Source organism: Felis catus, chromosome C1 (genome assembly GCF_018350175.1).
Source record: "Felis catus isolate Fca126 chromosome C1, F.catus_Fca126_mat1.0, whole genome shotgun sequence".
Classification (NCBI taxonomy): domain Eukaryota; kingdom Metazoa; phylum Chordata; class Mammalia; order Carnivora; family Felidae; genus Felis; species Felis catus.
In genome coordinates, this window is record NC_058375.1 from 141878380 (window position 1) to 141900683 (window position 22304).

General features: G+C 37.3%; 1 protein-coding gene across 1 annotated transcript; it reads left to right on the forward strand.

Annotated features, from left to right (window-relative positions):
* Nucleotides 1–1112: 1112 nt before the first annotated feature.
* On the forward strand, nt 1113–18395 carry TNFAIP6 (TNF alpha induced protein 6). The gene is made up of 6 exons (XM_003990758.5): nt 1113–1288; nt 5967–6104; nt 7798–7959; nt 11721–11949; nt 14163–14203; nt 17698–18395. The coding sequence occupies exons 1-6, from the start codon at nt 1195–1197 to the stop codon at nt 17865–17867; spliced, it is 834 nt and encodes a 277-aa protein (XP_003990807.1). The 5' UTR covers nt 1113–1194; the 3' UTR covers nt 17868–18395.
* The last annotated feature ends 3909 nt before the right edge of the window (nt 18396–22304 follow it).

Sequence of the window (22304 nt, forward strand, 5' to 3'; positions counted from 1 at the left end):
GCCTAAGGGAGTCTAGGCTCACTTCAGACCAGGCGCGTCTAGAAAATTGGCATTTTCTAAGGATTCCAGTATCACTGGAGGGCCTAAGAAAGCATGAGAAAAATGAATATGAAAGCAAAGGGAAAGCAACGTGGCAGCAAGAGTAGAAACACTAAATAGCAAAGAATGACGTATAAGAAAGAGAGGCAAATGCTGCCCCAAAATGGCTCTCAATCAATAGGAAATGCTCCTAGTATCAGAGCAGTGGGGATATTACTAGACCCGTGGACTCTACACAAAAGGAGTGGAAAGCTTGGATTATTTTAAGGCATGGTGACTCTGCTACTAATAATTATTACCTATCATTTTGATCATCTTCACAGAGTGGTTTGGGGCAGCTAGGGCCGTATTTTTATTAATTTTGACTCTCTACCCACCCACCTTCCTCCCACAACTGCAAGGCATTGTGGCCTCGGGAAATTTGTGTTATAATAAGATGCCCCAAAGCTGCTGGAATGTCCTAAAGCTCTGAAACAGAACTACTTTTCCGGAAGTTGATGTCTTTACCTGCTGACCACAATAAGCCAGGGACGGTAACAGATCCACCCCAAGCCAAACACAAAGGGTAAAGAAATCCTACATCACTGGAGATAGTTTAGGGTTCACCAAACTATGCCCACCTTTGTTTTAAATTTTCTATACAAGCTTGGCAATGTTTAGAGAAGATTAGAGTAAACTTACTATCGTCAAGTTCAAGGTTAGTGTTTAAGCCCAAACCCCACACTCCATAATTGACTTATTGCAATTAAGACATTCAAGGTTTCTCTTAAAATTCCTACTGGAGTTTTTTGGTTTTGTTTTCATCACTGCTGAATCTGCAACAAGTTACACAAACTTCCTAATAGAAAAGCATCTGTGACAGGCAGAAAAAATGAACCGCTTTCTGAGTAAATGAATTTTAAAATGTAGATCATCATTCTATATCCTTAGTTTTGGTTGCCAATGCAAATGAGTCAGAGGATTTGCTCCAGACACTGAGTTAATTGTGTAACTCTACAGCAAAAAACGCCATTGGAGAGTACTTGCTGACCTCACAGCTGAAAAAAACCATTTAAAAGATGTGGAAACCAGATGTTTCAGTCACATTTCAGCCTCTGCTCTGAGAACTCATCCTGAGCAGCCCCAAACAGGCTATAACTTCTCTACAACTGAGATATGATCATCTTAATTTACTTATTTGTCTTGCTGTGGGAAGAGGCTCACGGATGGGGATTCAAGAACGGAATTTTTCATAACTCCATATGGCTTGGTAAGAAACTTCACTCATGAGCTTCTTATTGGGGATGTTACTTTGAATTCATGCAGAAGTGAATCAAAGCAGTAAATTTTTTTGTTCTGTTCAAGGCTGATGTTTTCAAAGAAAATGCTGAGGAAAAACAGCTATTGGAATGCATATGCCTCTTTTTAAAAAAAAAGTGTTCTTGTCTTCTAAATTAAAAATAGTTTTCTTTTTACAAAGTGAGCTATTCAGTAGAAAAATAGAGGGTAATATTTATATTCCATATGAAAATATATTTTAACATTTTCAAAGCAGATGTGACGGTAATAGTAGGGAAAGTTTAGCAAAATAAAAACACCATGTTTTTTTTTTCGATGCATTTGCATTCAGATTTCACAACAGGTAATCAAAACAGAAACATAACAGGTAAACTGGAATATACAATAATTTTATAAGCTTTTGCCCAGGTACTCTGACCTGTAAGGTATATCTTGCTATTTCCAAACTTTTGTTGACTAGTTGGAGGCAAAGCCAGCTTGCAATAAAAAAAAAAAAAAAGAAAAAGCTTGTATTTCTGAATGTAGTCTCACCACTCTGATTTCTTTTGTTTGAACTATCCATATAAATACTTTTCTACCCCTTTTGTCAGACAAGGAAAGTTTCTTTTGTTGTTTTGTTTTGTTAAATGTAAGGAAAGGTATGGGCCTAACTGTGCAAAAAAAAGGCCAGATAGAGAAAACTCAAAATACCCTGTATAGTACTCTAAACAATGCTTTCTCGTGACACAAATTAATATGGCTTTATGTTCATTACTGTATTTCATAGTGAAAAAATTCTGAATTACTTGAGAAGAAAATTGACAAATTCTTGTATAAAATAGAGAGATAAAGAGAAAGCAAATTAACCTAGATCTTGTCTTTTGGCTTGCTAAGCAGCACATGGACATGGAATATTTTCCCTTTCAGCATGTTTCTCTTTGGTAATAACTGTAGCCATGCGGATTTCATTAAAAAGCTCAATTTGCAATGCACAGCCTTGCCCCTTCTTTCTTCAGCTTGAGCCAGTGAACTAGTTTAATGCTGAACAGTGCAATCCATTTGGCCAAGATGGTGTTTGGGACTTTCTCGAGGAGTGAACAAGTCTCTTTGTTTATTTTCCTTGCACATCATCAAACTTAGGAAATATACACACCTTTGTTAGAAATGGAAAAAACTGCCATAAAGCTAGTAAGAATTAAATCCATATGCAAAAATCTTGAAATGCTGTCAAATTCTCTAATGATCCAGTAATTTGGAGCTGTTGTTTTTTTAAGTGATGCTGTATATTACAAAAATGTGAACCTAGACAATAGAAGTTCTGTCCTAGAGGTAGAGAGGAGCACACCCAAATGTTAATAGTATGCTGCAAATCTGAGGCTCGGGGTAATTGCAAATTGCTTCAATCTGGGACAAATTATTGACCAGTCAGCCTAACACAAATTGTTTACAGTTGGTTAGGTCAATATGGTATTAGAAACTATTTAGAGAGGGAAGAGAGTTGGGTAGGAAGGCAGGAATCTGCTAGCAACTAACACGAACAAGGCATTTTAAACTCTTGGTCTCAGTTCCACGCTAGTAACACGAGAAGATCAAAGTAGGGGATCCCTAAGATTCATTTGTAACTCTGATACCTTCCAGTTCCTTAAATAGTAATTAATATGCCTTAAATAGTAATTTTTAATAGTAAGGATAAGACACATCACCTAGTTTACATAGATTATGAAAATCAAAATTGCACAAATAAGCAATGCTTTTCAGCCACTGTATTGAATGCGAAAAAGAAGAAGGACAGGTAACATTATCATGAACTCCTACTAGGATCCAGAGGTTATGTTTGTGGGTTTTAATGGTCTGTTTATTCCAAAAATAGCTATCATTATTCCCATTTGATAGATGGGGAAACTGAGGCTTGGGCAGTAATACACCATGTGTCCACTGAAGAACCAACAGGAGAAACCAGAGCCAACATGCTACTGTCGCCCCTTTGTAACCAAACAAAAAAAATGTATTGGTTAAATAGATATACAGTTTAAATGAAAGACTATGGATGATAAAAATTAATAAATTATTATTTCTTCTGAAAAGTAAAACTGTTAAAATTAGGACTCGGGATGCCTGGGTGGCTCAGTTGGTTGAGCATCTGATTTAGCTCAAGTCATGATCTCATGGTTTGTGATTTCGAGCCCCTTGTCATTAGGCTCACTGCCCTCAACATAGAGCCTTCTTCAGGTCCTCTGTCCCCCTCTCTTTGTGCCCCTCCCCTGCTAGTGCGCCCACATTCTCTCTCTCAAAAATGAATAAACATATATTAAAATAAATAAAAATAATAAAATTAGGACGCATTGTACAAAGGACCCTCTTAGTAGTTTAAAATGCTGAATTGAGGAATACTTTCCAATAAATGTCTGCTTAAAATTGTCAAATATCACAACAAGAGTTCTCAACCTGTTCATAAGGCAAAATAACAGAAGTTTGTTTCTCTTTCAGGAAACATGTATGATATTAATATTATTTAATGAATTGAAAATGATAGCATATTCAAGTTACTATCTTATTATTAGATGAGTTCCAGTCCCAAAAATTTAGGAAATATTACTGGGAGGAAAACTTAAAATTATTTTTCAAACACCTCTGTCCATTAACTTTTTTTCCTACACACATCATCTTTTGATTAGGGAGTAAAATACCAAGGAAATCTTAGTTTGAGAAACATTTGCAGGCATTAAAATAATTCATACTAATAAAGATCTCATAGTCTATATTCTCAGGGAATAGATACAATTTTGACATTTTTGATAATCTCTGTTAGGATACAAAAGTAAGTTCAAAATGTCCCCCTTCTCTACTAAAAGCCCTAGTACTTTTGTACCTCAAAATAAAGGTGCTTCCATTGCCCACTAGTGTCCAAGTTGCTTGGGAACAGGACTTGATCCATTTAGCAAAATTCACAGTATATTCTTAAAATGACCAAACTGGAAACTAGAGAAAGTTTAGTTTATGAGGCTTTACCATATGAAGGACAGACACTTGGGCAGCAGGTGGCTTTCAAACAGGAAGATAACTTTGATATTTCTTGTGTTCACTACCCTAAGAGCATCGAATTGACTAAGTGATGGGACTTTACCACATAATATGTAAGAGCAGGATTCCCCTGCAGTCCAGGGGAAAGAGGGCAAGTGCCAAGCCGCTATTCCTATTAAAGTATGGGAGTGTCAGCTTCAGCTTGGGGAAGAGAGTAATCAATGACATTTCTAACACTACTGGATTTGAGTCTTGCTGCACGCTGAGGAACATGTGTTTTCATTAGAAATGATCCTTTGTTTTTTAAAGTGTATTTATTTATTTTTGAGAGAGGGAGAAAGCATGCATGGGGGAGGGGCAGAGAGAGAGAGGGAGAGAGAGAATCCCAAACAGGCTCCCACTGTCAGTGCAGAGCCTGGTGCTGGGCTCAGTCTCACAAACGGTGAGATCATGACCTGAGCCTAAATCAAGAATCGGATGCTTAACGGATTGAGCCACACAGTGTCCCCATTGGAAATGATCTTAATGGTGGCTGATTGTACAGGTCAGGGTACAAAGACTTAACCATAATCTGATAGTCTACACAGAACTACTAGAGATAATGTTATGACTATTGTCCTGGAAATATTTTCACATTGTTTCTATGGCAAAATGCACTCCAAACTCAAAACAATTTAAACAGTGATCTACTGGAAGACAATTCATTTATGACTTACTCCCTAAAATATGTTGGGAACAACATGTGAACTAAAAAAGACAAACCAGATAAAAGAATGTACCAACTGGTTGTTTGGTGTACCCAGTTTTTTCTCTGCTGTGTTTGAATATTTTTTTTCCTTAATGCAATATTTATTTGCTTTGGATTCCTTCAAACCTTTCCTCAGTTTTTGATTTGTTTACTAAAGTCTCAATTATATTGCATTAGTCATTTCCCTCACATAGATATTTTGGATTATTCTCCTCCATCATTGTGAACCTACATAATGGATCAATTTTCTTTTCTTTCTTTCTTTCCTTTTTTTTTTTTTTTTTTGCTTTTACCTCCTTTCCCCCTTATGGTTTACCTTTCTGATTTTTTATTTGATTTAATTTTTTTAACGTTTTATTTATTTTTGAGACAGGGAGAGACAGAACATGAACAGGGGAGGGTCAGAGAGAGGGAGACACAGAATCTGAAATAGGCTCCAGGCTCTGAGCGGTCAGCACAGAGACCGACGCAGGGCTGGAACCCACGGACCACGAGATCATGACCTGAGCTGAAGTCGGCCGCTCAACCGACTGAGCCACCCAGGCGCCCCTGATTTTTTATTTGATTTAAAACAAAGCCCGAAAAAGTCAAAACTTTGTCACCTTTTGCTAGTATGGAAATACAATGTTGTATTACAGCTTTCTTTCAGGCTATCAGTTCAGAAACATAATTTAGCCTCAAGGTTCTGTCTCTGTCCTCGAATTTCCCTAAAATTCCCCTCAAATTTTCTTTTTTCCCCAAAGCTTTCTAACAATGAAAACTTAGCCACCCAAGGCCACTGACCCAGGAAACTCTTTGGCAGGAACAATAGCTGATGTAATCTTCTAGATGAGACCACAAAATTTCCTTTGTTCCGCAAGAATGGATCATAGCGTATTCATGGCCTTTTGTGAATTCACAGAACAAGCAGCAGGTGTGTACCACAGAGAAGCGAGGTCTGGCAAATACAAGCTCACCTACGCAGAAGCCAAGGCAGTGTGTGAATATGAAGGTGGCCGTCTCGCCACCTACAAGCAACTAGAGGCAGCCAGAAAAATTGGTAACTGATTTGACAATGATTTTTCTTCTTTTTCACCTTTGGGGGGAGGGGGGGCATCCCACTTTTCTGGAATCCCTTCATAAGATTTCTCTCACCAGTACTTCCAATACTTTCTCTAAGCCCCTGTGACATCTCTGCTCTCTGGCTTCTCCCACCTTCTCTCCCTAGAGCCACTGAAAAGTTCTTAGTACTAGCAGCTTATTTGGGGGTCACAAGCCATTATGAGCTAATATAATAAAAGTCAAAGGAAAACAAACATATCATTATGTCAACATCATTTCTATTCCTCATTAATTTTAATGCCACTTCTATTTATTTTTAATACTATCTTTTCTTAAAGTCCAAGTACGGGTTCCTCAGCTATTTAATGTTACTGTGTTGAGTTTTACAAAGAAATTTGCTTGGTAGAAGAAATATTGAATTTGGTGGCTTTTTTTTTTTTCAAAATTTTTAAAGTTAAGTGGGAGAATACATTTGTACTTTAGGATCAAAAGGAAGATAAAGAGGTTATAATATAACAGGAAAAAGAAACTGAGAAGATGATGTCAGGAAACCTGGTGTAAACCCAGTGACTAATGCTAGTTGCTTCTTAAAAAAAAAAAAATGCACCTTGATAATTTCTCCTGGACTTATAGGAAAATCCAGAAGGCCACCCCCATTCAGAGCTTACTTCTCCGTTGAAGAAACTCCTTTGCTGGAAGAAAAATACCTGGCAAAGCTTACGTTATTATTACATATTACTCAGGATAAAAATAAAGGTGTTGTCTCAAGTCCCCAAAGTCTCGCCACCAGATTGTTCAGTCTAGACCCATAAGGCTATGTGTGAAGCAGTAACTGAAAGATGGATACAGAGGCCAGGGCCTTTACTAATTGCCCTGGTCTTCTAATAAAACTGCTCTTGGCTGGCAGTGGCAAATATTTAAACAGCCTCCAAAGCTGGGCAACGAAAACAGGGCTGCGGCTTTGTTCGGAATTTATGAGCATTTTTATCCCTATTCAAATTTGTAAAAATATTAGCAAATGTTAATTGATCCTGAAATAGAAATTAATTATCATTTGAAAAAAAATTCTTTTCTAGGATTGATGGGTAATTTCAGAAATTACTTCATGCCCCTAGATAGGTCCTTCGTGAAAAGAAGCCAGCTCTGAACATGGATTGTTTTCATATCCATGGTATTATGATTTCCAGTCCATCTGCCTCTTTTTTCTTTAAAAAAAAAATTTTTTTTAAGCTTGTTTATTTTGAGAGAGAGACAAAGAGCAAGCAGGGAAGGGACAGAAAGAGAGGGAGAGGGAATCCCAAGCAGGCTCTGTGCAGTCAGCATGAAGCCCAATGTGGGGCTCAAACTCACAAACCGTGAGATCATGACCAAGAGTCGGATGCTTACGACTGAGCCACCCAGGTGCCCCTGCCTCTTTGTTTTCAAATAAGATGTCATTTTCTAGTACATGTCAGATGTTATATTTTATATGTATTCAAACTTTATTTTATTTTTTAAGAAAACAGTTAAGAAAGAAAAGAAACGAAAAGAAAAGAAAAGAAAGAAAAAGAAAAAGGAAGGAAGGAAACAATTTTTCTCCTTTTCCATAACTGGATTTGGGCAGTTGAGAAGTGGCTATTTTTATTAAGCTGACCTTCAGTCAGCTGAGGAACTTTACCCTTTAGGCCTATAACCTTTTCCTTCTCTTGCAGGATTTCATGTCTGTGCTGCTGGGTGGATGGCCAAGGGCAGAGTTGGATATCCCATTGTGAAACCCGGGCCCAACTGTGGATTTGGAAAAACTGGCATTATCGATTATGGAGTCCGTCTTAATAGGAGTGAAAGATGGGATGCCTATTGCTACAACCCACATGGTTTGTTAAAAATAATAATTTTATACTTCACAAAAACAGTTGACGCGTTAACAACAACAGAGATGTTAAAAAAAAAAAATGGCTCCTTCTCCCAGAGATAAATCAACCTAGAGATGATAATTGTTAATAATAACAACCATTCAGGGGCATCTGGGTGGCTCAGTCGGCTATGCGTTTGACTTCGGCTCAGGTCATGATCCACATTGGGTTGTCTGCTGTCAATGCAGAGTCTGCTTTGGATCCTCTGTCTCCCCTCTCTCTGCTCCTCCCCCACTTGCACTCTCTCTTTCTCAAAAATAAACATTGAAAAAAATAATAATAACAACAATTCACAGAATGATATGCCATGCCAGATACTGACTCAGGCTCCTTCCTCATCTACACTGTCACATAATGCAACAATTCTGCAAGAAGCTACTGTTATACCCATTTTAGAAATTAGGAAATTCAAAGTCTAATAACTTACGCCAATTCAGATATCTAATAATTAACAGGTAGCTTGTATCACGGATTCAGGCCTTTTCTATGCTACATCTTTTTCTATTCCCAATCACAAAGCCGTGGGGGGGGGGGGGGGGGTTGGGGAACGGGAGAGAAGCAGGTTATAAACTTGTCACGGTTAATTAGCTAACACAACAAAGTGATGCTACAAATGTTAACTGTTCAAAATTACCTCTTTGATAGAATGGGGAAAAAAGAGACAAAATAAACTTTCCCTAATTTCTTTTTTTAAAATTTTTTTAAATCCTTATCAATTTTTTTTTCAACGTTTATTTATTTTTGGGACAGAGAGAGACAGAGCATGAACAGGGGAGGGGCAGAGAGAGAGGGAGACACAGAATCGGAAACAGGCTCCAGGCTCCCAGCCATCAGCCCAGAGCCTGATGCGGGGCTCGAACTCCCGGACCGCGAGATCGTGACCCGGCTGAAGTTGGACGCTTAACCGACTGCGCCACCCAGGCGCCCCTATCAATTTTTGAGAGAGAAAGAGAGAGAGAGAGAGAGAGAGAGAGAGAGAGAGAGAGACAGAGAGACAGCACAATCAGGGAAGGGGCAGAGAGAGGGAGACACAGAATCTGAAGCAGGCTCCAGGCTCCGAGCTGTCAGCACAGAGCCTGACGTGGGGCTCAAACTCACAAACCGTGAGATCATGACCGGAGCTGAAGTCTGATGCGTAACTGACTGAGCCACCCAGGCACCCCTTCCCCTAATTTCTTTTTGTGCATAAATTCTTAAACTACCAAACTAAGCAACTCTTATTCTGTGATTTGTTTTCACAATTATATACTGGATATATTAGTTATTATTATACAGTATATTTTTATTCATATTTTTCCCATGGTTAACTGTAGCTAGGAAATTTTTAAAAAGAAAATTAATTCAACATAATTACTCTAAAGAGCTATTCTTTATTCATGTTCTTGGAGAAAAAAATAGATTGTTCTTTTTGGATATATTTTCCCCAGGACGATACTATGAAGAATTATAATGTGTTACCATCTGTCTCACATTTAGGGTCACAAACACCCTCAGGTGTTGCCTTATTTGGATCTACCTTATAAGAAAGTCCCTATAGTAAAGTTATAATAAGTTATAGTGAAGTTCTAGCATATTATTATAGAATCTATTATATAATAATATTAACCATTGGAAAATAGTTTCTCATGTTTGTAACTAATCTTTATCTTAAAATAATGTGTATTCTAAGTAGAAAAGAATTTTGCCTAGAGCCATCTATTTCCACTCGACAAAATATGAATAAACACAGTGCATTTATGTAGGACTACAATTTTCAAATCACTTTGACATACATTAAATCTATTTTATATTTAGTTCTATATTCAGACATTATTAATAGTCCATATACCTTCTTTTCCTTCCCTTTTCCTCTCTTTTTCTTCAATATATTCATACAAGCAACTTTCTGTTTACTCTTAAGAGTAACTTTTATTTCCAAGTATATTCCCTGATTCTTTCTTTGCTTGATAAACTTTAGGATCTCTGAGCATCTATTCAATCATTTCCATGTGTCAAGATCTAGGGGAGACAAAGAAGTGCCAATTGGAAGTTTCTTACAGTATTTCCTTGCCCTTTTATACAAACGCCACCTTAACTTACAAATTTTTATAAATTGCTTTTGTTTCTCATAGAGGCTGAATCCTTTTTACTCTGGGAATATTTGTACAGAATCCTGAGACACTTGTTCTTACTCAATTCTCAGCTTACTTTTGGACTCGGTGACAGGCTGAGTTTTTAGGATGTGGTGAGCCTGAAGGGGACTGGGGACCGCCTGAACTAGCACTGAGGGAAGAACAGTTCACTGAAAAATAATTGGAAGGAAAAAATCATAACCATATCATAAAAATAAAGCAATGATTATCAATTAATCAATAAAATGTAGAGCTGATAGATAGGCTGAATAGACAAATTGTTCAATGTTTGAATTGTTTCCTAATCTAATGGTAGGGACAATAAAGATAGGATGGTAGGGGACAGGGCAAGTCACTCCAAAAGCTGGCACTGTACATGCTTATGTACACATATGAGCTATGTATTATATAATATTTAATATTACAATAAGAACAGCTTACATTTTATGTAACACCCTTAAGTTACCTTCCATGTTACTATCCTAAGAATAATCCTGTGAAATAGGTAATAGGAGAGACATGATTATATTTACTTTACCAATGAAGAAACTGAAGTATCCAGTGGTCACAGAGCTCAGACTGGATCCCTGACCTTCTTTCTTTTGTCATTCCCCTGTCTTTCTAAGATTCTGTTGGGTCCTTGGGGAGATAAGCTTCCTTACCTTCTATGGTATTCAGGATTCTAACCCATTTTTTTTTTTTAAATAGTTGTTTTAAAGGATAACATTCTTGGAAAAAGTCTCTAACTGATATAATGAAAGATATCTTCAAACGCTCCTCACAGTCACCACCACCACCACCACTGGAAACATTTTTGAGTTTCCAGACTGTACTTTTTTTCAGGACACAAGACACTTATTTGATCTGAAATTAAAATTAACCAGGGCCTTTCCATACCTTTCCCTCAAGGTCACACTGTAAAATCACTGGCAGAGGTTGCTGGTCTGTTTGTTCTCATACAGGTTATAAGGATGACAGTAATCCAGAAAATGATAAATTACTTGAAAAAAACAAACATTAATATCTCCATCAAATCCTCAAATATTAGGATCAAGGTGTTAGTTTAAAGCCAGTAAAAGGAGTATAGAATTATTGTAAATTATTCTTTTTAACTGAATTACAGTGACCTCCAAGGTCCCTTGTGATCCTGAAATTCTATAATGATTTTCCAAACAGAATTTATTGGACTCATTATTCTAAATGTTCAAGAGTCTTGAAGACACAGTGTTGACACTATGGGACAAAATCCCAGCCATCTTGATTGGGCTGTTGGTAAAATTGGTATATGTATTCATCAAAATATATACACATGAGACCTGCACATTCTAAGCTCAAAAGATAAAAAGGAAAAAAAGTAAACAAGAGCACAACTAAATTGCTGTTTTTTCTTGCTGTTTTACTTTTTTAAAAAAATTCAGTCTATATTCATTTGAGAAAATTTAGCGATGAATAATGAAAAAATTCATTTATTCTCTAACTACAAGTATATGTATTTAATATTTCATTAAAAGCAATAAATAGGCACTAAGAAGTGCATATCTGTTTAAAATAGGGATAATATTTTTTCTAATGCTTTCTTTCTTTCTTTTTTTTTTTTTTTATCCACTTCAGCAAAAGAGTGTGGTGGTGTCTTTACAGATCCAAAGCGAATTTTTAAATCTCCAGGCTTCCCAAATGAGTATGATGATAACCAGATCTGCTACTGGCACATTAGACTCAAGTATGGTCAGCGTATTCACCTGAGCTTTTTGGACTTTGACCTTGAAGATGACCCAGCTTGCTTGGCTGACTATGTTGAAATATATGACAGTTACGATGATGTCCACGGCTTTGTGGGAAGGTATGTGTTTCCCCATATAAAAAGTTAAAAATACATCCAATATTTTGTTTGATGGTTCTTTAATTTTCTTTACCTGTCCCCATAGTTATTGATTTTCCAGTATTTTTTCTCCCCTGCAACACCATAGCCTTTAAAAATTGTGCTTTATTTTTTTAAGTTTATATATTTGAGAGAGAGACAGCGAAAGAGAGGGAACACACATGTGGGCTTGCAAGAGCAGTGGGAGGGGCAGAGACAGAGAGTGAGAGTGAGCGAGAGAATCCCAAGCAGGTTCCGCAGAACCAGATGAGGGGCTCGACTCATGAGCTGTGAGACCATGACCCGAGCAGAAATACAGAGTCAGACGCTCAACTAACTGAGCCACCCAGGCACCTCAACACCATATCTTTTTTTAGCAAAGATTTTTCTTAGCACGTTAAGCCAGTCAGCTGCTACATGTTCATATTTTTGAAATAGTGATAGCTGTCTTTTGATTACTGCTAAGTAATCAGCAGTAAGAATTAAACAGTCTATCTAAAGACCTCAAGATTTAATTAACAACAGAAGGAAGAAGACACATGCGAACTGAGAAAGTTTCAAGTATTCTAATTTCTATCAACCTCCTAAAAATAATGATAAATTCAGTAATTATTGTCTTTCTTCTGTGTACAAGCATTGTGTTAAGCATTATGAATGTAAGAATAGGCGAAGTACAGCCCCTAATCTCGTACAATTTACTTAGAAGTACAATGGAAATATACTTTAAAATAGCTTTCTTTGCCATAAGAAACATGTACTACTTTCCTCAGTATTTCTCCCGTGATTTTTCAAGGGAGACAATATTTGCTGGGACACAATATTTCTGTGTTCCCATCCTAAATCATCAATATAGTTTAAACTTTGAATGTCTCACAAAATATTACAAATCAAAAAGTATATAATTATATCTTTTATTTATATAGCCCCCACTTCATAATGCATATCTTGGACTATCCATTATCAATAGACTATCAGTGATCAATTTTCTATTATCCATGACAGTAATTTAATGAAAGAAAATGGTAGTGAGGACAATTAAAAATGACAGACTCAGTAGTTTGCTGTGATGTGAAATGTAACTGAAATACAAAGAAAAACCAAGCATTTCTTGCAGAAATGAACAACAATTTTTGGAGGGAAATTGTTTTTGTTTTGTTTTGTTTTGCTCTTTGGCTGACAGACCACTGCGATAGAAAAAATACAAATAGTTTTTAAAAAATAGGTTGAAGAAGATATGAAGCAGGGTTGGGGAAATTAAGAGCTAAGTATTTATTGAAAGAATGGACTTCCTACCTTGAGAATCAAGATGATATTTTTATTCTAAACCTAGTTTCAGAAATCAGTTACAGCCCTAGATACAATCACATACTATTTTTTAAAAGGTTTTCAATAGACTAATTTGTCATTTATCGTATTTATATTATGTGATAAATCCATCCCTTTTATATAATGTGCAAGGGAATTCCTTTCAAGTCATGATTCAGATAAAAATCAATCCCTCTTACAAGGTCCAACATAATTTTCCGCATTTAAATCAGTCTACACTAGAATTCAGAATATTAATACAATCAGCCATATATCTATTCCTCTTTAACTGTGAAGAAAGCTTTACGGGATTAATCTGAAACAAATTAAAAATTTTTCCAAATACATTCAAGTTGTCTACTACACAAATAACTCTGCAAGTACACAGAGTAGAAATGCCACATGTTCTTTTTTTAAGAATCTCAACAGGGGTGCCTGGGTGGCTCAGTCGGTTAAGTGTCTGACTTCAGCTCAGGTCGCGATCTCGCGGTCCGTGAGTTCGAGCCCCCCGTCGGGCTCTGGGCTGATGGCTCAGAGCCTGGAGCCTACTTCTGGTTCTGTGCCTCCCTCTCTCTCTGCCCCTCCCCCATTCATGCTCTGTCTCTGTCTCAAAAATAAATAAATGTTAAAAAAAATTTTTTTTAAAAATTAAAAAAAAGAATCTCAACCCTGTGAGGTTATTTCAAACAGCAAACTTTTTTTTAACTCTTCTCTCTTACAATTTCAAGTTAAAAAAACAACCCCAAAACAATAAAAAAATATATAAAATAATAGGAAAGTGAGCCATTACTTAGGAAAAATAAAGCACTCTAATTATGGGTCAGAGCCACTTGCAATAGCTGTGTAATATTCATTCGTGTGACTTCTCTTTTTTTTTAATTCCTTTTCAGATACTGTGGAGATGAGCTTCCAGAAGACATCATTAGTACAGGTAATGGCTCTAAATCGAGGTGTAAGACTATGGTTTGTTTTCCCATAGTGTCACAGAAAATTAAGAACTCAGTAGTTACTACTATTTTCTTTGTAAAGTTGAGAGAACAATTGGGACAGATGTAGCCTGCTAGCTTGTAAAATGCAGAGTTTGTCTCTTCTTAAAGCCTTATGCCACCTTACACTAAAAATGTGTAGACTCGTTATGTGGAGGAATGCAGTCTGAGATAGTCTTGAATCTGCAAATCCCTGAAAACTGCTGTAGGTTATGATTTCCATAAAATGAGGTAATACACCAAAATGTTTCATCAATAAAGGATTGAAAAGTATTCTCAAAAGCATTAAAGCTGTTAAAAATACCTTCTGTCAAAAAAAAAAAACACCTTCTGTCACTGAAAAAAATTTTGTGTCATACTAACTGCATTTTTATCTTAGTACAGCATTCCCCACAGTGTTGTAAAGAACACAGTTCTAGGAGATATTTTTAATAGGTGTTGCATGAGAAAAGAACTCTAAGGTCAAGTAAATTTGGGAAACATTGGGTTAAACCAATGTTAAACAAATCTCTTTAATGGAAGATGTCAGAGAGCTTTTAATATGCTAATTATGCAAAGTAAATGTCAAAAGGCGAGCTATGGTAGGCAATGTGTTCCAAATCTTTTTAACTCCTGCAAATTATTTGTGACTTTGTTCCAAGCAATATACCTCAAGTATAGTCATATATATTTAGTTCAATAAGCAATTCCACTGCCATTGACCCAAACTGCTATTTTCTGGCTGAAAACCTTTAGTTTCTTAGATATTTTTATTTTTTTCTTCTTATTTCCATCCCCAGCACTAGTAGTTGGCATTCTTACTTGTTCTATTTTTCCTCCAAGTTATAAAATTATCACAATGTTTCTGCAACTAAAAACAACAAAATACACTGAATTACAATTTCTAAGTAGTCCTTAAGCTCAGACACCACTAGCTCAATTACTCCCACACCCTAGCCTTGAGGTGCATGAAATTCTCATTTATGCGTCATTATTACAAAAGATGGAACTTCTTATTCAATTCTTGAATGATTAATACTTAAATGTTATTCATTCATTCTCTACGTTACAATTTCCCTGGTCAGGGCAAACTATTAAACTATTTGTTTGTCTCATTCTTGAGGTCATATTTTACGTTAACAGAAAGTTAAAAGAAGACATGAGCTGTAGGAGGTAGTTGGGAGAGGAGAATCCTAGTCTTAAAAAAGAAAAAAAAAAAAAAAACTAAACAGGGAGAGTCAAATGCCTGAAACTTGACATTTTTCTTGTTTTGTCTAAAACAGACTATACTTACTGCAAGTGTAAACAAATCAGTATTTTTCTAGCATAACTGCAAGAAACTGAAAACACACAATTTATGATTCAGAGAGAAACAAATGAACGCACAGAAGAGAACAGTGAAACAAAACAGCCAAAGATTTAGCAAAACAGCAAGAGCAGGAAATTGATACCAAATAACAGAAAAACATTTAAAATACATTTGAAGTATAATCCTATCAGTCAAGTATAATGCTGTTAACATTTGATCTAGTTTTCTGTATTAAAGAAAAAAATTTTTTTAATGTTCATTTATTTTTGAGACAGAGTTTGGGGGGGGGGGCAGAGAGAGAGGGAGACACAAAATGTGAAGCAGACTCTAGGTTCTGAGCTGTCCAGCACAGAGCCCAATGCAGGGTTCAAACTCACAAACCATAAGATCATGACCTGAACCGAAGTCAGAGGCTTAACTGACTGAACCACTCAGGTGCCCCTGACTTGGTTTTCTTCTTAAATATATCCTTGTTCACTCCAGAATATTAATATTAAAAAACAAAAACAGAAAATGAATGAACTAAGAACTAGCCGTAAACTATATCACTTTAATAAAAGGTATATAAAGTAAGAGTATACCCACTCTCCTCATCTGTCCCCACCCAAGAAAGACATTAGCCATTCTTCCAGGTGTTTTCCTGTATTAAATAAACATTATATACACACACACCATGGAAGTATTTCCAAGTCACCATATAATATGTAGATCATTCAAATTCATTTTAATAATTGCCTAGTATGTCACTGTATGGATGTGCCATACATAATTTGTCATGTACCAATATTCAACATCCTACAGATGGTTGTTTCTTTTTTGTTTGTTTGTTTTCCTTTCACTATTTAACGTTTCACTGGATATTTTTAAACCTCTACTTTGTGGTGCTGGGTTTTTTGTTTGTTTGTTTGTTTGTTTGTTTTTGCTTTTTTTTTTTAAAAGAGATTCCTAGAAGTGAAAATTTGGGGTCACAAGTGATTTCATTTTAAATGTTGATAGACATTGCCAAGCTGGCACTAGGCCTACAGTTGCCAATTTGTATATCAACTAGTTGAGTAATCTGTAAAATGTGTTCTTTGTTTGTTTTTAGTTTAGGCAACTCTTCCAAGTCTGAGAAAAGTGTAGTGGATCAGAGCATGAACTGACCAGGGCAGAGACTGCCTGGGCTCAAACCCGGTTGTGCCACATTAGCTTTGTTGTAGCTTTGGACAACTCAAGCTCTCTATGCCTCAATTTCACCTGTAACATAAAAATTTTAATATCCACCTCATGATGTGGTGGGGAATAAATGAATTAATAGATGAAACACACTTAAAGCTGTGCTTGGCAAACAATTAAATTTATGCGGGTTTTTTTGGAATGAATTCTGGATTTGTGATGTGGATGAAGAAGGCCTTTACCTCCCCGAAAAGAAAAATATACCTATATTTTACTTTATATAATAAATTTTCCCTTTTAGCACATTTTGGTCTTTAATGCAGGCAAAATGTATTTAGGTGTTCTGTGTAAAGTAGGGAGTTAGTGTTGTGGCTTTGTTTCTCACAATGGAAAGCTTGTTGCCCCGACATCACTTATAAATAATCCATCCATACCTCACTGGTTTAAACTGCCTGCCACTCTCCTGTAATTCAGTGGAGGATCCTTCTATAAAGAATACTTCTGGGGCGCCTGGGTGGCTCAGTCGGTTAAGCTGTCCGACTTCTGCTCAGGTCATGATCTCGCACTCCATGAGTTCCAGCCCTGCGTCAGGCCCTGTGCTGGCAGCTCAGAGCCTGGAGCCTGCTTCGGATTCTATGTCTCCCTCTCTCTCTGCCCCTCCCCCGCTCATGCTCTGTCTCTCTCTCTCTCAAAAATGAATAAATATTTTAAAAAATTAAAAAAAAAAAAAAAAGAATACTTTTTAAAACAGAATAGGCAAGATTTCCCGTAGGACAGATTGAAGGGCCAGAGGAGGAAATAGAGAAGCCTCCCACTCTGCTGTACTTGACAATGGAAGGAAGCACAGATTCCACGTCTTCAGAATCCAGCTCTGAATCCTGGGAGTCTGGTTCATGAATTTTTATGTTCTCCTATAAGAATGATGAGTCTTTGGACTGTCAGCCAAATCAAAGTAGAGTAACATCTTTGTTCTTTTGCACTCCCCTGTCTCACCAGGAAATGTCATGACCTTGAAGTTTCTAAGTGACGCTTCAGTGACAGCGGGAGGTTTCCAAATCAAGTATGCTGCTGTGGATGCTCTATCCAAATCCAGTCAAGGAAAAAACACAAGTACTGCTTCTACTGGAAATAAAAACTTTTTAGCTGGGAGATTTAGCCATTTATAAAACAAATAAGGACACTCAAGTGTTGATGTTTGTATCTTTTGGAACCCCTTTGATCTCACTTTTATATTATTAGTGGTAGCATTTATTTATTATTTTTCTAAATGTGAAAGGCAATAACTGATAATTTGGGGAAAATTGGAAAATACAGAAATTTTAAATGAAAAAATAAAATATTTTATAATCCCACTGCATAAAAATAACAAATATTAACATTTGTATATTTTTCTTTTAGTTATTTTTCAATTTGTGGTATATGTATATATGTATCTATATGTATTTGTATTTGTATTTGAAATTTTGGAATCCTGCTCCATGTACAGTTTTAATATTTTGGTTTTTTTAAACTTGAACTTTATGGCTTAAGCATTTTCCCATATCGTTGATTATTCTGCAATAACATAATTTTGAACAGCTGTAAAATAATCTGTGGTATGATTATTCCATACTTTATTTAAGCCTATCTGCTTTGTGGGAATTTTAAGTTGCTTTCATAAATATTGCTGCAATAAATATCATTGAACATGTGTATTTATACAGCTCTCTAATTATTGGGGATAGGGTCCTAGAAGTAGAATTACTGGCTCAGATATTAATTAAAATAGGATTTTCTTCAAGTCCCTGGCTGGTTCAGTTGGTAGAGCATATGACTCATGATCTTGGGGTTGTGAGTTCGAGCCCCATGCTGAGGGTGGAATTTACTTTAATTTTTTTTTTTTCAACGTTTTATTTTTATTTTTGGGACAGAGAGAGACAGAGCATGAACGGAGAAGGGGCAGAGAGAGAGAGGGAGACACAGAATCGGAAACAGGCTCCAGGCTCTGAGCCATCAGCCCAGAGCCTGACGCGGGGCTCGAACTCCCGCAAGATCATGACCTGGCTGAAGTCGGATGCTTAACCGACTGCGCCACCCAGGTGCCCCTGGAATTTACTTTAAAAAAATAAAATAAAATAAATGTACAGCTTTAAAAAAATAGAATTTTCTTTTTTATGGACAAAAGTGACATATCATTATGGTTTCAATTTGCAGTGAGATTGATGGTTGGTTTATATATTTTTGATCAATTTTTTTTAATTTTTCATGTCTTTCATCCATTGTTTTACTTACACAATCTTTTATTGATTTATAAGAAATCATTACATTTCGGATATATAATTTCACGTCTCTCCTATATGTTGCAATTTAATTTTGTGTGAAGTTTGATTTATATAATGTTTTTTAATGTATTAAAGGTTAAATTTTATTTGCTATCATACTGATATTGCTGCAGTCTCTTGTCTTTATATTTATAATGGATATTCCCATTACAAGTTTATATATTTATTCATTAATATTTTATTCTTGTTGCTTTATGGCTTTGCTGTCTTAGAAGGAAAAAGCCATAGTTGTTACCCTTTATATGAGAGGTAATGGTTACCGTCCAGTTAAACTCAGCAGAAATATATGTGCCTGGCATTGTTCTGGACACTTGGGAAACACTCAAGAACCAAATGAACAAAAATCCTCAGGTATGGGGAGCTTATGTTCTGGTGGGAGGAGAGAGACAATAATTAAACATGATAAATTAGTAGGGGTGTTATAATAAATACTCGGTGCCCAGGAAGAGACGAGCCACGTGCACTCAGGAACCAGGATAAAACGTTTATTGCCCACCAGGACCAGCCCAGCGGAGTCACCTCCAAAGGCTGAGCCCTGAACCTTGGCATCAACCTCCTTTTATGGTTGGGATGGTAAGGGGTTGAGAGACAAAAAAAAGGGGGGGGGGGAAGGGGGCACTAATCAGTGGTGCTAGGTGGGCAGTTGGTGGACACAGGAGGAAAGCAAGATTACAGAAGCCAAAAGCATATAAGGGGAGTATCCAGCTTCGGACATCTGGCTGGCCCCTTTTATCTTGTTTTTACTAGCTTTTCTTCTCAGGGGTACCTGGGTGGCTCAGTTGGTTTGGTGTCTGACTCTTGATTTTGGGTCAGTTCATGATCTTTTGGTTCATGACTTGGAGCCCTGGGTTGGGCTCCACACTAACTGTGCTGGGCCTGCTTGGGATTCTCTTTCTCCCTCTCTCTGCCCCTCCCATGATCTAGCATGTGAGTGCACTCACATGCGCATGCTCTCTCTCTCTCAAAATAAACAAACTTAAACAAAAAACATGGTAAATTAGTAAACTACATGTTAGAAAAAAATTACAGAGTGTTGGGGCACCTGGGTGTCTCAGTCAGTTAAGTGACTGACTCTTGATTTCAGCTCAGGTCATGATCTTGTGGTTCATAGGGTCGAGCCCCATGTCTGGGCTCTGCACTGACAGCACAGAGCCTGCTTGGCACCTCTCTCTCCCTTTCTGTCTGTCCCTCCCCTGCTCCCACTCTCTCTCTGTCTCTCAAAATAAATAAATAAACTTAAAAAAAAAAGATTAGAGAGTGTTGCCTACAAAATTACTAATGGAATGAGTATAGATTTTGAAAAAAGAAAGGTTTAAGAACTGAGCCTTGGAAGAGGAAGATCAGCAGAGAAGACTGAGAAGGAACAAAGGGTGAATTAGAAGGAAAATCCCTTGGGGTCCTAGAAGCCTAGTGAAAAATACATCAAGGAAGAGGGAGTGATCAACTGTATTAAATGTTGCCAGTAGATTTACAAAGATGAGTGCTGAGAATAACCATTGGGTTTAGCAACTTGAAGATTGTTGGTGACCTTGAGGAGCAGTCTGAGCAGGGTGGAGACAAAGGCCCCTGGGGTGTCCTGTAGAGTGAGGTAGAGGAGATCACTGGAGAAGATGAGTCTGGCTATCAAGGAAATGATGCTGTCAGGGTTGAACTGGGTTGAAAGAAGGCTTTCTTGATGATAATGAACTTAGAGAAGGGAGAGATGCTGGGGCCATTTTTCTGAGTCTGGGTAGTAGTCAGGGTCCTGGGAAACTGAAGAGATTATCACAGGAGTGTGGGCTGACTTACAGGAAATTCTCAGGGGATTGTGAATCATTAGATGCCCACCACAGAAGAAGGACCCCCCCCCCCCACCGGAGGAGAAAAATCAGGGGTGGTTTTATGAATCCAAAGAGAGAGCTTCCTTGATGGAAAAGGATTACCCAAATAAAGCTGAAACAGAGCTTCTGCCAAACCAGGACTCTGCGAGGGGATTGCAGGTAAATACCCCAACTTCTTCTTCCTCCTAGGCTTTTATGTCCTGCTGGTGCTTCCCACTGTCTGAACCCAAGCATAAATCAGAATACAAGGAAACCTGGTTGGTGCTGTCCACAGAGATCAGCTCCTGGGCCCCAAGCAAGAAGTTAAAGCATAGACCTGAAAAGGTGAAAGGAAAACATCTGTCATCATGGATGAGAGGAGACTGGTTCTAGTGCAGAAATGGAGGGACTGGCTTTAGATAGGAACATGGACAGTCCCTCTATAGTCCCTTTTTTATGTCATGAATCCTTTAACAGTTGAAACCTATGAACACTTCTCAGTGTTATGTTTTTAAATGCATAAAACTCAGGGGCACCTGGGTGGCGCAGTCGGTTAAGCATCCGACTTGAGCCAGGTCACGATCTCGCGGTCCGTGAGTTCGAGCCCCGCGTCAGGCTCTGGGCTGATGGCTCGGAGCCTGGAGCCTGTTTCCGATTCTGTGTCTCCCTCTCTCTCTGCCCCTTCCCCGTTCATGCTCTGTCTCTCTCTGTCCCCCCCCCCCCAAAAAAAAAAAGTTGAAAAAAAATAAATGCATAAAATTCAGAGAGGTACGTGGGGCGCCTGGGTGGCTCAGTTGGTTGAGTGTCTGACTTCAGCTCAGGTCATGCTCTCACAGTTTGTGAGTTTGAGCCCCACAAGGGGCTTGCTGCTGTCAGCCTGTCAGTGCAAAGCCTGCTTTGGATCCTCTGTCCCTCTCTCTTTGCCCTTTCTGCACTTGCACTCTCTCAAAAATAATAAACATTAAAAAAAAAGTCAGAGTACAAAGAAATCTAATTATTTTGAAACACAGTTACAAAATCATTTTTAAAATCAAATCTGTGATACCTTAATGCATGTGTTTCTATATTAATGCTATAAATAATAACTACTGGTGCATCTAATAACTATCATAATTTCAAAGTAGTGATACATATATGTATAATATTCTGAAGTAGATGCAAAACTGCTTAGTGGTATAAAAATCCCTATGATGTCTACTTGTGACAAAAACATAGGTATTGCCACTATGGTTTACTACCTATATTCACAATTGAAGGAAATGCTAGATTTCGGTTAAGAGTTATTAGAAATAGAAATGCATCCAGGAGATGGCCTGGATTAAATCCAAAGATCCATTAGAAGGAAAGTAGAGTGTGAAGAGAGAAGTTGACCTGTAGAGAGATATGTGGGAATCTGCAGGGCTCTCTTCTGCTTGTTTTGCATTTCTCAGTAGAGAAAGAGTCAAGTCATGAGCCAAGAAGGAGAATTGGGAAATAACTGTAT

Coding starts and splice junctions, on each gene's coding strand:
- TNFAIP6 (XM_003990758.5), top strand. CDS start 1,195: ATGATCATCTTAATTTACTTATTTGTCTTGCTGTGGGAAGAGGCTCAC. Junction 1,289..5,966: donor TCATAACTCCATATGGCTTG/GTAAGAAACTTC, acceptor GTGAATTCACAG/AACAAGCAGCAGGTGTGTAC. Junction 11,950..14,162: donor GTCCACGGCTTTGTGGGAAG/GTATGTGTTTCC, acceptor ATTCCTTTTCAG/ATACTGTGGAGATGAGCTTC.